At 37.6% G+C, this 13,741-nt stretch overlaps 1 protein-coding gene across 2 annotated transcripts in view; it reads left to right on the top strand.

Moving 5' to 3' along the window:
- The first annotated feature begins 2,191 nt into the window (after nt 1–2,191).
- The window catches only part of mcf2la (mcf.2 cell line derived transforming sequence-like a), a 126,646-nt gene continuing 115,096 nt past the window's right edge, over nt 2,192–13,741 (top strand). Inside the window, exons 1-2 of one of the 2 annotated variants that reach the window (XM_088330492.1) lie at nt 2,192–2,288; nt 5,793–5,904. In XM_088330492.1, coding sequence (XP_088186618.1) covers nt 5,838–5,904 — 67 coding nt within the window. In that variant the 5' untranslated portion in view covers nt 2,192–2,288; nt 5,793–5,837. Of the gene's footprint in view, nt 2,289–2,426; nt 2,467–5,792; nt 5,905–13,741 lie in introns of those variants that run through there. The other variant, XM_088330493.1, reaches the window with a different exon arrangement.

Raw genomic sequence — 13,741 nt, 5'->3', positions numbered from 1 at the left:
TATACTGCCATCGTTAGTGATTGAACCCATGGCATTTCGTGTGAACGGCGATCTCACCAGTTGGGCTACTGGTGATAACTTCTCAAAACATCTACTTTATTGCTCAGACCCTAGCCCCTAAGCCCTAGCTCCAAAATCCTAACCATAACTCCAGCCAAACTCCCACACCTAGCTTCAACCAAAACCCTAAACCCTAGTTCCAACCAAACTCCCAAACTCAGTTCCAACCAAAACCCTAACCTTAACTCCAACCAAACCCTTACCTTAATTCCAACCAAAACCCAAACTCTAACCTTAACCCAGTAGCGTTTATACTGCCAGGCCTTGTGTGTGTACGGCAATCTTACCAGTTGGGCTACAGGTGATTACTTTTACAAATATCTACTCAATTGCTCAAACACTGGCGCCCAAACCCTAGCTCCAAAATCCTAACTAACTCCAGCTAACACCCCAACCCTAGCTCCAACCAAAACCCTAACCTTAACTCCAACCAAACCCTAACCTTAATTCCAACCAAAACCCAAACTCTAACCTTAACCCAGTAGCCTTTATACTGCCAGGGTTAGTGATTGAACCCATGGCCTTTCGTGTGTACGGCGATCTCACCAGTTGGGCTACTGGTGATAACTTCTCAAAACATATACTTTAATGCTGAAACCCTAGCCCCCAAACCCTAGCTCCAAAATCCTAACTAACTCCAGCCAACACCCCACCATTAGCTCCAACCAAACCCTAACCTTAACTCCAACAAAACTCCACAAAAAACAGGTCGGAGTCAGGGTCGAAAAAGGCTTGCCTAGTGTTAACTGAGGTTCAAAGACGGACTGACAAAAGGCGACGGACAGGAGTGGGTTTAAATAGGTACAGGGAGCCAATCAGAGTCCGAGGTAGTTGCCGCCAAAGGAGCGGGCACAGGTGCTTCACATCAATAATCATGACAGTGTGCCTAATCAATGGTTTTCTGTAGTACTAGGAGGCACTAAATATTACACACTGTCCCTTTAAGTTATTTTTTTTTTGAATAATGCTCCTCTCTGTTTTTCATTCATATTTATGCTGACAAAAACGTCAAATTTTGGGGTATTTTATACTGTTTGAGAGTGGCGTCCATGGATTCTGAGTTGTTGACTTTGAATTGGTTGAGTATATAAAGTATAAGAGTATCAGAAGTATGTAAGTATGGAAATGTGTGAAGTTTAAATGAGTTCAAAGTTAACTGGACAATAAATTCGATTATAATTCATTAGGATAATAGATTTTTTTTTTAAGTCAAGTCAAGTCAATAATATCACCTAATGGAAGCATGTAAATGCAGAAAAGAAGGGGGCTTAGTACTGAACCCTGCGGAACACCACAGGTAACACAGAAAAATTATATTCTTTTCGTGTGTTGTATTATATCATCATTGGACTATTTTTTTAAATATATAATTTATTAGAATAATAGATTTTTTTGTTTAGTATAGAAACAATTTGTATTCATTTTGTGTGTTATATTACATAATCATTGGACTACTTTATATATATTATTTTAGTAGAATAATAGTTGTTTTTTTTTATATATAAAAACAATTTCAATTCATTTTGTGTGTTGTACTACATTATCATTGGAATACTTTTTATGTATAATTTATTAGAATAATATATATTTTTTGTTTGATATAAAAACAATTTGTATTCATTTTGTGTGTTATATTACATTATCATTGGACTACTTTTTTATATATAATTTATTAGAATAATAAAATTGTTTTGTTTAATATAAAAAATGTTTTTATTTTGTGTGTTATATTACATTATCATTGGATTACTTTTTTATGTATTATTTATTAGAATAATGGATTGTTTTTTTTAATATTAAAACAATTTTATTCATTTTGTGTCTTATATTACATTATCATTGGACTACTTTTTTTATCCATCCCGGTTTTTAATTCATCCTTTTCTTTTTTTTCTCTTTGGTTTCTTTTTTTCCTCACATTTCACTTGTTTTTTCCCCCTTTTTCTTCTTCTGTTTTTCGTATTCTTTTTCTCTTTTTTCTGTTTTCCTACATCCATTTTTCTTTGTGTGGGCAGAGCGTATCTGCAGGTGGGCAGTGCCCAACCCCTGCACCGCTCTCGTAACGCCCCTGCAGTCCGACCCGCGACCAAAGGTTTTGGTTTGTCCTTTTTGGTTCTTCAAAATGAGACCTGCAGTTTTCCCGTTTCACCGCTAGAGGGCAAAGTGAGACGGGAGATTCTCTTGGCATAATGACGTGAATCCACACAGCCTCATGCAGCAATTGCAAGGTAATTGGGAGAATTGAGCGATTTGGAAACGAAAAATCCAGAAATTGAACGAAGTCGAACTGGAACACTAATAATACAACCGTTTACAATAGTTTGGATGGATATGAACGTCACCTGCATTTTTTTAATTGCACTTTGCGGATTATGGACAAAAAGCGTCAATTTGGTCTCCAAATTGGTAGGGACAATGAAGACTCCATTATGTCTACTCTTTGCAGAAACAAGGAGATTGTTTATCTTTCAGGTTCGATTAAATTTAATCTGTATGGACTACAAGGGAGTAGGACAGCAGAGAGATTATTTAAAACCAAGTTTGTCAGGCTGTGTAGTAGCAAGACCCAGTTGTTTTGCATTTTACTAATAGAGAAATTTGAATTTGAACTCGACTATTTTTAAGAGTAAACAATTTTATTTAGCATTTTTTCCTGATTTTTTTCTATGAAAAACGCAATTTTTTTTTTGCTGAGCTGTTAAATGACTTGAAAATTTAGAACACCGTCACCGGATACCATTGTTCCGCGTTTACTGTTAAATGCATTGACTGATGCTTATTGTATTTGATTTCAGAATATGATTACTGTTGTTATATAGTTAATGTTCATCGTTACCAGCTTGGAGTTGTGTTCGAGACCAAAAAGTTATCAAAGGTATCATTTCTCATTTCCTCTCCACTTTAATGGTCATTTTTCCTTTATCTTGGATTCTTGTCAAAACTGAATTCATATATTTGGTATAAAATCAAGGGTGGGCGGAGTTGGGTTTTATTTGATTAAAAAAAAAATCTTGCATGTTCTGATAGTCTTAAATTATATTCAGGGGGAAAATTAGTATTGCAATTTTCGATTTTCAAAGAAAAGCGCATTTTCTGTGCTAGTCTTGTTTTTTTGTGAGTTCTTTGTGTTCTTTTTTTGTGTTATATTACATTATCATTGGACTACTTTTTTATATATAATTTATTAGAATAATGGGGTCCTCGGGTCAAAACCACCGGCGAAAATTCCAGAAAAATCAGGAATGTCCAAATTTCGGCATAGGGTCCAGAGAAAGGAGATAAAGAGAGAAGGAAAGAGTCGCGGTTAATTTTATTCACAGTACCAGAAATGAATGGGGGGAAAACTGAGAAAAAGCAAGATGAGGAAACAACTCTTTGGTGTATCTCAGACACGTATAAAATACGGCCTGGGGGCCAGTTAAGGCCCGTGATCAAACTTTTACAGGCCCTCAGACTCTGTCAGAAAATTGATAAGTTGTGGCCTGCCAGTAATGTCGACCGAAGTATAAAATACATGTGTACCAAAAAAAAGAGAGAAGGAAGAGGGAGAGAAATAGTCAGAACAAGCGAGAAAGATAGACAACAGTAGAAATAGAGGGAGATAACGACAGTGAAAGAAAAAGAAAACAGGTAAAAACAAAAGAAAATAAGAAGAGAATGAGGGAGAAAGAAAGGAAGGGTGAATTAAATTAAAGAGAGAGATAGAATGAGAGAAAAAGAAATGGATATAAGGAAAAGACGACAGAGTATAAGGGAGAACGGGTGAAAGAGAGAGAAAAAAGAAAGAAGAGGCGCAGTCAGTGAAGGTTCATTTTATTCACAGTACTAGAGACCAATGTTACAAATCTTTAGTCTCAAGTATATTCTGGAGTTGTAAACAATGTTCACTATGTTTTGACCAATGACAATAAAGACACTTCTCAAGAACAGCAAAGACACTTCTATTCTTCTGTATTCTCTATGCAGTCAATGTAGCCAACCTCAATTAAGCCATATACAGAGGAGACCATTTCTCCCTCATGCCATGAGGCTCTTTAACTCCACCCGGGGGAGTAAAAACCCTGATTAAACCCCACCCCCACATTTGCTTATTACCCTATTTTTATTACAGTCTGTATTTTCCGTAGCACTGTTGAAATACTCTATATCAACACTGTATATTGGGTATTTTTGTATTCTATATCTTTTATTTTATTATTTTATTTTTCAACACAAGGATACTGCTGGACGTGTGAATTTCCCTACGGACATGAATAAAGTATCTATCCATCCATCTAGACATCTATCTGGACATCTATCTAGACATCTATCTATCTAGACATCTATCTAGACATCTATCTACCTCTATCTAGACATCTATCTATCTCTATCTAGACCTCTATCTCTATCTAGACATCTATCCATCTATCTAGACATCTATCTAGACATCTATCTAGACATCTATCTAGACATCTATCTACCTCTATCTAGACATCTATCTATCTCTATCTAGACATCTATCTCTATCTAGACATCTATCCATCTCTATCTCGACATCTATCTATCTCTATCTACCAGACATCTATCTAGACATCTATTTATCTAGACATCTATCTTAACATCTATCTATCTATCTATCTCTCTATCTATCTATCTATCTATCTATCTATCTATCTAACTATCTCTATCAATCTAACTATCTCTATCTATCTATCTATCTAACTATCTCTATCAATCTAACTATCTCTATCTATCTATCTATCTAGACATCTATCTATCTAGACATCTATCTATCTCTATCTAGACATCTATCTAGACATCTATCTATCTAGACATCTATCTCTATCTAGACATCTATCTATCTAGACATCTATCTATCCATCTCTATCTAAACATCTATCTATCTCTATCTATCTAGACATCTATCTAGACATCTATCTATCTCTATCTATCTAGACATCTATCTAGACATCTATCCATCTCTTTAGACACCTATCTATCTATCTATCTATCTAACTATCTCTATCAATCTAACTATCTCTATCTATCTATCTAGACATCTATCTATCTAGACATCTAACTATCTATCTCTATCTATCTTTTTTTATCTAGACATCTATCTATCTATCTATCTCTATCTAGACATCTATCTATCTCTATCTATCTATCTAGACATCTATCTCTATCTAGACATCTATCTAGACATCTATCTATCTATCTCTATCTAGACATCTATCTATCTAGACATCTATCTATCTATCTCTATCTATCTATCTCTATCTAAACATCTATCTATCTATATCTATCTAGACATCTATCTAGACATCTATCCATCTCATTAGACACCTATCTATCGATCGATCGATCTATCTCTATCTAGACATCTATCTAGACATCTATCTAGACATCTATCTATCTAGACACCTATCTAGACATCTATCTATCTCTAGACATCTATCTATCTCTATCTATCTAGACATCTATCTGTCTATCTATCTATCTCTCTATCTAGACATCTATCTAGACATCTATCTATCTATATAGACATCTATCTAGACATCTAGACATCTATCTATCTAGACACCTATCTATTTAGACGTCTATCTTTCCGAATCAAAACCAGCAAAATTGTGGGAAAAATTAGGGAAATGCCGTAAAATTGTCAATATTTAGATTTTTCTTTTGTTTGAACATTCAGCAACCGTAATCGCTTTGACTGATAATTTTGTTGTTTTTCTTCTCCTTGCTTTCAGACGGCACCTCACATGCTAGGGGAATGATCTCTTCACGTCACCAGAATGGGAACAAATTGGTCTGCGGAAGAAAAGCTGGAGCAAACGCCAGAGGTGCTGTCATCGATCAGTGGTAGGAAACCATTTTTTTCTCAGTTCCAGACTACGACTGTTTAGGGTTCAATTTTCACAATAACTGCACCGAGACCTGTCATGGTTGCCATGGTGCCCAATTGGCCCCGCCCATGTGGCGCCAGCTGCAGCTTGTTAACAGATTGGCTCCCTGTCAGTATTTAAACTCTGTCCTGTCAGTCAACTTTTGTCGGTCCGTCTGCGAATCTCTGTTTTAACACGGCGAGCCCTTTTTCACCTGTCCCGTTTTTTTTTTGCTCCTGTTTGTCTCCCGCTACGATCTGTTTTGATCTCGACCAAGTCTGTTCTCCCGTCCCGAATAACGATTCGTTTTTGATCTCGACCACGTCTACTCCCCTCTCCTGGCTTTCGACTCCTTGCTGATCTCGACCACGTTTTTTCAAAACGTTATATTGGGTGTTTTTGTATTCTGTATCTTTTATTTCATTCTTTAATTTTTCAACGCAAGGATACTGCTGGAAGTGTGAATTTCCCTACGGGGATGAATAAAGTATCTATCTATCTCTCTATCTCTCTATCTCTCTATCTATCTATAGTATTTATCCATCTATAGTATCTAGACATCTATCTAGACATCTATCTATCTATTGGTATCTATCTATCTAGACATCTATGTATCTATTGGTATCTATCTATCTAGACATATATCTAGACATCTATTTAGACATCTACCTATCTAGACATCTATGTATCTATTGGTATCTATCTACCTAGACATCTATTTCTCTAGACATCTATCTATCTAGACATCTATGTATCTATTGGTAGCTATCTATCTAGACATCTATGAATCTATTGGTATCTATCTATCTAGACATCTATCTAAACATCTATCTATCTAACTAGGCATCTATGTACTATCTATCTAGTCATCTCTCTAGACATCTATCTAGACATCTATGTATCTATTGGTATATTTTTAGACATCTATGTATCTATTTGTATCTATCTATCTAGACATCTATGTATCTATTGGTATCTATCTATCTAGAAATCTATGAATTTATTGGTATCTATCTATCTAGACATCTATCTAGACATCTATCTAGACATCTGTCTATCTAACTAGGCATCTATGTACTATCTATCTAGTCATCTCTCTAGACATCTAACTATCTAGACATCCATCTAGACATCTATCTAGACATCTATGTATCTATTGGTATCTATTTAGACATCTATGTATCTATTGGTATCTATATATCTAGACATCTATGTATCTATTGGTATCTACCAATCTAGACATCTTTGAATCTATTGGTATCTATCTATCTAGACATCTATCTAGACATCTATGTACCATCTATCTAGTCATCTCTCTAGACATCTAACTATCTAGACATCCATCTAGACATCTATGTATCTATTGGTATCTATCTATCTTGACATCTATGTATCTATTGTTATCTATTTAGACATCTATGTATCTATTGGTATCTATCTATCTAGACATATATGTATCTATTGGTATCTATCTATCTAGACATATATGTATCTATTGGTATCTATCTATCTAGACATCTATTGGTATCTATCTATCTAGACAACTATGAATCTATTGGTATCTATCTATCTAGACATCTATCTATCTAACTAGGCATCTATGTACTATCTATCTAGTCATCTCTCTAGACATCTAACTACCTAGTCATCCATCTAGACATCTATCTAGACATCTATGTATCTATTGGTATCTATTTAGACATCTATGTATCTATTGGTATCTATCTATCTAGACATCTATTGGTATCTATCTATCTAGACATTTATTGGTATCTATCTATCTAGACATCTATGAATTTATTGGTATCCATCTATCTAGACATCTATCTAGACATCTATCTATCAATCTATCTATCTAGGCATCTATGTACTATCTATCTAGTCATCTCTCTAGTTTCTAACTATCTAGACATCTATCTAGACATCTATGTATCTATTGGTATCTATCTAGACATCTATGTATCTATTGGTATCTATATATCTAGACATCTTTCTAGACATCTATCTATCTATCTAGGCATCTATGAATCTATTGGTATCTATCTATCTAGACATCTATCTATCTATCTATCTAGGCATCTATGTACTATCTATCTAGTCAACTCTCTAGACATCTAATTATCTAGACATCTATCTAGACATCTATGTATCTATTGGTATCTATCTAGACATCTATGTGTCTATTGGTATCTATCTAGACATCTATGTATCTATTGGTATCTATATATCTAGACATATATGTATCTATCGGTATCTATCTATCTAGACATCTTTCTAGACATCTATCTATCTATCTAGGCATCTATGTACTATCTATCTAGACATCTAGACATCCATCTAGACATCTATCTAGACATCTAGACATCTATCTATAAACTAAAGGCCCCAGACGGTATTTAGTCGTACTCAGAAGGGCGTGCATCAATTCTATGTGGGCACCCAAGCTCGCTTAGCAAATTCATTCACTTAAGTATAAAGGAGGAGTCGATCCAGGACCCCCCCCCTCCTCCCCTGGCTTCCTCCGATAAGGCAGCCCAGACATTAAGCAAACAAACATACGCAATCAGCAAGCGGCCGGGTCATACTAACATGACATGAGTGGACTGGGGCCATGTCTCTGCTGGAATTAATACAAGAGATCCAAACGTTATTGAGTCAACTGTTTCGCAGTTTGTCTTTCGGCTCCCGAACCCAACATGGATCAAAAATCGTCCGGTGTCTTATATCAGGTAAGTGTCTTCTTTGGCATGTTTTTTGTTCTTTTTTTGACTTACATGAGACAACCGATACATACATGGTGTAATACTGTCCCTTACTGCGGGGGTCGGGATTCTTTTTGACCCAAAGAGCCATAAAATCCCAATTTTTTTGTGAGAGCCATACCATACATCCATCCATTATCTGGACTACTTATCCTCAGTAGGGTCACGGGGGTGCTGGAGCCCAATCCCAGCTGCTTGCCAGGCAGTCACAGGGCACACAGGGACAGACAACTCACTCACCCATTCACATCGAAGGCCAATTTGGACCGTCCAATTAACCTGACATGCATGTTTTTGGAATGTGGGAGGAAACCGGCATGCCCGGAGGAAACCCACACGGGGAGAACATGCAAACTCCACACAGGAGGTTCGATCTCACAACCTCAGAACTGATCCACACACGCGCTAACCACTGCCCCTCTGCGCTGCCCCATACCATGTATTTTAAGACCAAATTCATCAAATATTTCAGCGCATTTTATTTCACTGTGTGATATTTAATGATTTGATTGAATTTATCAAATAGGAATAATGCCATAGTCCCATATCAACAAATATAACACTTTAAACTTGTCCTGCAATTATTTGAAATTGCTAAGGCTCAGTTTCCTAAATTAACAGCAAGGTGCAAGCAGAGGTCCTTTGTAAAAATGTCACAAAATTCTGCAAAAGAGGATACTGACTAGAGTTAAGATCTGGCCTAAAAGGTCCAGCCCAACTCGACCTTGCCCGTGGGTGGGTATAAAAGCCCCAACCCGTTAAACGTGTCCCGCAATTATTTAAAATTGTTAAGGCTCATTTTCTTAAATTGCAAACAAGGTGCAAGCAGATGTCTTTTGTAAAAATGTCACAAAATTCTGCAAACGAGGATACTGACAAAAGGTAAGAATGGGCCTAAAACGTCCAGCCCAACTCGACCTGGCCCGTGGGTGGGTATAAATACCCCAATCCGTTAAACTTGTCCCGCAATTATTTGAAATTGTTGAGGCTCATTTTCATAATTTCCAAACAAGGTGCAAGCAGATCTTCTTTGTAAAAATGTCTCAAAATTCTGCAAACGAGGATACTGACTAGAGGTAAGTTTGGGTCTAAAACGTCCAGCCCAACTTGACCTGGCCCATGGGTGGGTATAAATACCCCAATCCGTTAAACTTGTCCCGCAATTATTCGAAATTGTTGAGGCTCATTTTCATAAATTCCAAACAAGGTGCAAGCAGATGTTCTTTGTAAAAAATGTCTCAACATTTTGCAAAAGAGGATCCTGACTAGAGGTAAGATCTGGTCTCAAACATCCAGCCCAACCCGACCTGGCCCGTGGGTGTGTATAAATACCCCAATCCGTTAAACTTGTCCCGCAATCATTTGAAATTACTGAGGCTCATTTTATTACATTGCAAACAAGGTGAGGCCAGCAATATTTTGTAAAAATGTCACTAAATACTGCAAACGAGGATACTGACCGGAGGTAAGATTGGGCCTAAAACATCTAGCCCAACTCGACCTGGCCCGTGGGTGGGTATGAATACCCCAACCCGTTAAACTTGTCCCACAATCATTTGAAATTGTTCAGGCTCATTTTCATAAATTGCCAACCAGGTGCAAGCAGAGTTCTTTTGTAAAAATGTCACTAAATACTGCAAACAAGGATACTGACTAGAGGTAAGATTGGGCATAAAACGTCCAGCCCAACCCAACGTGGCCCGCAGGTGGGTAAAAATGCCCCAACCTGTTAAACTTGTCCCGCAATTATTTGAAATTGTTGAGGCTCATTTTCATAAATTGCAAACCTGGTGCAAGCAGAGGTCCTTGTAAAAATGTCACAACATTCTGCAAAAGAGGATACTGACTAAAAGTAAGATCTGGCCTCAAACATCCAGCCCAACCCGACCTGGCCCGTGGGTGTGTATAAATACCCCAATCCGTTAAACTTGTCCCGCAATTATTTGAAATTGCAGAGGCTCATTTTCTTAAATTGCAAACAAAGTGCAAGCAGAGGTCCTTTGTAAAAATGTGTGCTTAGATTCGCCCACCCCTTACCGCTTACCCAATAAAACGTCTCTGTGTGCTTGGCCGAGGTTTCTGGATGTTTATCGTTTCTTCCGTGGGTTTTTATCGTAAAGTGTCTCAATAGTGAACCTAAATTGTTTGATGAGCCTCCTTATAAAGGAACGTACAGCCAAAACAGGGTCTTTTGATGTCCCACCTTGACTGTGAACTTTAGTGGGGAGTATACCATTTATATACTGGACCAAACCGTCAATTCTGTTAATGCTATGTCAGTTATGTGCACACTAGACTGTACTCCGCGTTTAACAGAATTGGACACTATAAATGATATTTACCTGAGTTTGATTGTACCGAAGAAAAGAGCCTGTGATGCCTTTGCTACCATGGTCGTGACTAACACCTTTCCCATACCAAGGACTCTGCGTACTGACTGTGTCAAGCAGGTTAAATGATCTTCAAAATGGTGAAACTGAAAATATATTTACGAAAATATATTACAAGACGCCATTTTGACAATCTGTGTGTTTGCTGGGGAATTAGCATACTGTATTATTATAAAAGCAAACGTAAATCCAGAAATTACAAGAAAGTTGTTACCATATATACACAGCTATTCAAACGTTGCATCCTCCAAATGATAAAATTAGCAATAACTCAAAGACTGCTACGATCTTTCGTCTCGTATGTACTCAAAGCCCAACTTCCTACTTCTGATCTAATTTCCCCCTATGTTCTGGTCCGGAGACTTCGCTCTGAAAATGATAGTCTATTATTGATCCCAAGAGCCAAGAAGAAATCCACAGCTTCAAGAGTGTTCTCTATTGGTGACCCGGTGCTGTGGAATGCTCTTCCCTCTGAGATTTCATCTGCGAACTCAGTGGAAATGTTTCAATCTAAAAAACACTTTGGTTCCATAGCTTATGAATTAGCTATATTTTATGTTGACAGTATCTGTGTATTATTTGTTATTGCAACAACAGTTGCAGCCTGGTCATCCTGGAAGGGGGATGACCTCATGTGCAGTGCCTTCTCCAGGTTTCTTCATTTTCCTCATGTTGAGGTTTTTGAGTTTTTCCTTGCCCTCATGTAGGTTTTAGATCAGGGGACGGTGTCATAATAGTCTGTAGTTTATAATAGTCTGTGGTCTGTGCAGCTTTGAGACTCTGTGATTAAGGGCGACACAAATAAATATGACTAGATTTAGGGTTTTTGAGTTTTTCCTTGCCCTCATGTAGGTTTTAGATCAGGGGATGGTATCATAATAGTCTGTAGTTTGTAGTAATCTGTGGTCTGTGCAGCTCCTTGAGACTCCTTTTGATTAAGGTCGTCACAAATAAACATGACTAGATTTAAGGTTTTTGAGTTTTTCCTTGCCCTCATGTAGGTTTTAGATCAGGGGATGGTATCATAATAGTCTGTAGTTTGGAGTAATCGGTGGTCTGTGCAGCTCCTTGTGATTAAGGACGTCACAAATAAACATGACTTGACTTAGGATGGGTTTTTCTTTGCCCTCATGTAGGTTTTAGTTCAGGGGATGTTGTCATAATAATATGTGGTCTGTGCAGCCCTTTGAGACTCCTTGTCATTAAGGGCGTCACAAATAAACAGAACTTGACTTCAGGTTTTAGAGTTTTCCCTTGCCCTTGTGTAGGTTTTAGATCAGGGCATAGTGTCACAATAGTTTGTGGTCTGTGCAGCCCTTTGAGACTTCTTATGATTAAGGGCCAAACAAATAAACATGACTTGATTTAAGGTTTTTGAGTTTTTCCTTGCCCTCATAAAGATTTCAGATCAGGGGATGGTGTCATAATAGTCAGTGGTTTGTGATAATTTGTGGTTTGTGCAGCCCTTTGAGACTCCTTGTGATAAAGTGCTATACAAAAAAAACATGACTTAAGGTTTTTTAGTTTTTCCTTTCCCTCATGTAGGTTTAGATCAGGGGATGGTATCAAAATAGTGTGTAGTCTGCAGTAATCTGTGGTCTGTGCAGCTCTTTGAGACTCCTTGTGATTAAGGGCATCACAAATAAACAGGACTTGACTTGAAGATGGGTTTTTCCTTGCCCTCATGTAGGTTTTAGATCGGTGGATGGTGTCATAATAGTCTGTAGTTTGAAATAGTCTGTAATCTGTGCAGCCCTTTTAGACTCCTTGTCATTAAGGGCCAAACAAATAAACATGACTTGATTTAAGGTTTTTGAGTTTTCCCTTACCCTCTTGTAGGTTTTAGATCAGGGGATGGTGTCATAATAGTCCATAGTTTGCAATAGTCTGTGGTCTGTACAACCGTTTGAGACTCCTTGTGATTCAGGGCCAAACAAATAGACATGACTTGAAGTTTTTGAGTTTTTCCTTGCCCTCATGTAGGTTTTAGATCAGGGGATGGTATCATAATAGTCCATAGTTTGTAGTAATCTGTGGTCTGTGCAGCACTTTGAGACTCCTTGTGATATAAAAACACATGACTTGAGGTTTTTGGGTTTTTCCTTGCCCTCATGTAGGTTTTAGATCCGGGGATGGTGTCATAATAGTCTGTAGTTTGCAGTAATCTGTGGTCTGTGCAGCTCTTTGAGAGTCCTTGTGATTAAGGGCCTCACAAATAAACATGACTTGACTCGAGGATGGGTTTTTCCTTGCCTTCGTGTTGGTTTTAGATCAGGGGATGGTGTCATCATAGTCTGTAGTTTGAAATAGTCTGCAATCGGTGCAGCCCTTTGAGACTCCTTGTCATAAAGTGCTATAAAAACATGACTTGAGGTTTATGGGTTTTTCCTTGCCCTCATGTAGGTTTTAGATCAGGGGATGGTGTCATAATAGTCTGTGGTCTGTGCAGCTCTTTGAGACTCTTTGCAATTAAGGGCGTCACAAATAAACATGACTTGAGGTTTTTGACTTTTTCCTTGCCCTCATGTAGGCTTTCGATCAGGGAATGGTCTAATAACAGTCTGTGGTCTGTGCAGCACTTTGAGACTCCTTGTGATTAAGGGTGCTGAGAAGACACAAATCAACAAACAAAGGCTTATTTTACATACAGACCATCGCAAGA

The sequence above is a fragment of the Urocampus carinirostris genome, chromosome 3 (assembly GCF_059441175.1).
Source record: "Urocampus carinirostris isolate Australia breed hairy pipefish chromosome 3, RoL_Ucar_1.0, whole genome shotgun sequence".
NCBI classification, from domain to species: domain Eukaryota; kingdom Metazoa; phylum Chordata; class Actinopteri; order Syngnathiformes; family Syngnathidae; genus Urocampus; species Urocampus carinirostris.
The sequence above is the reverse complement of the archived record's forward strand: the minus strand, read 5'-3'. Positions and strand labels throughout refer to the sequence as shown.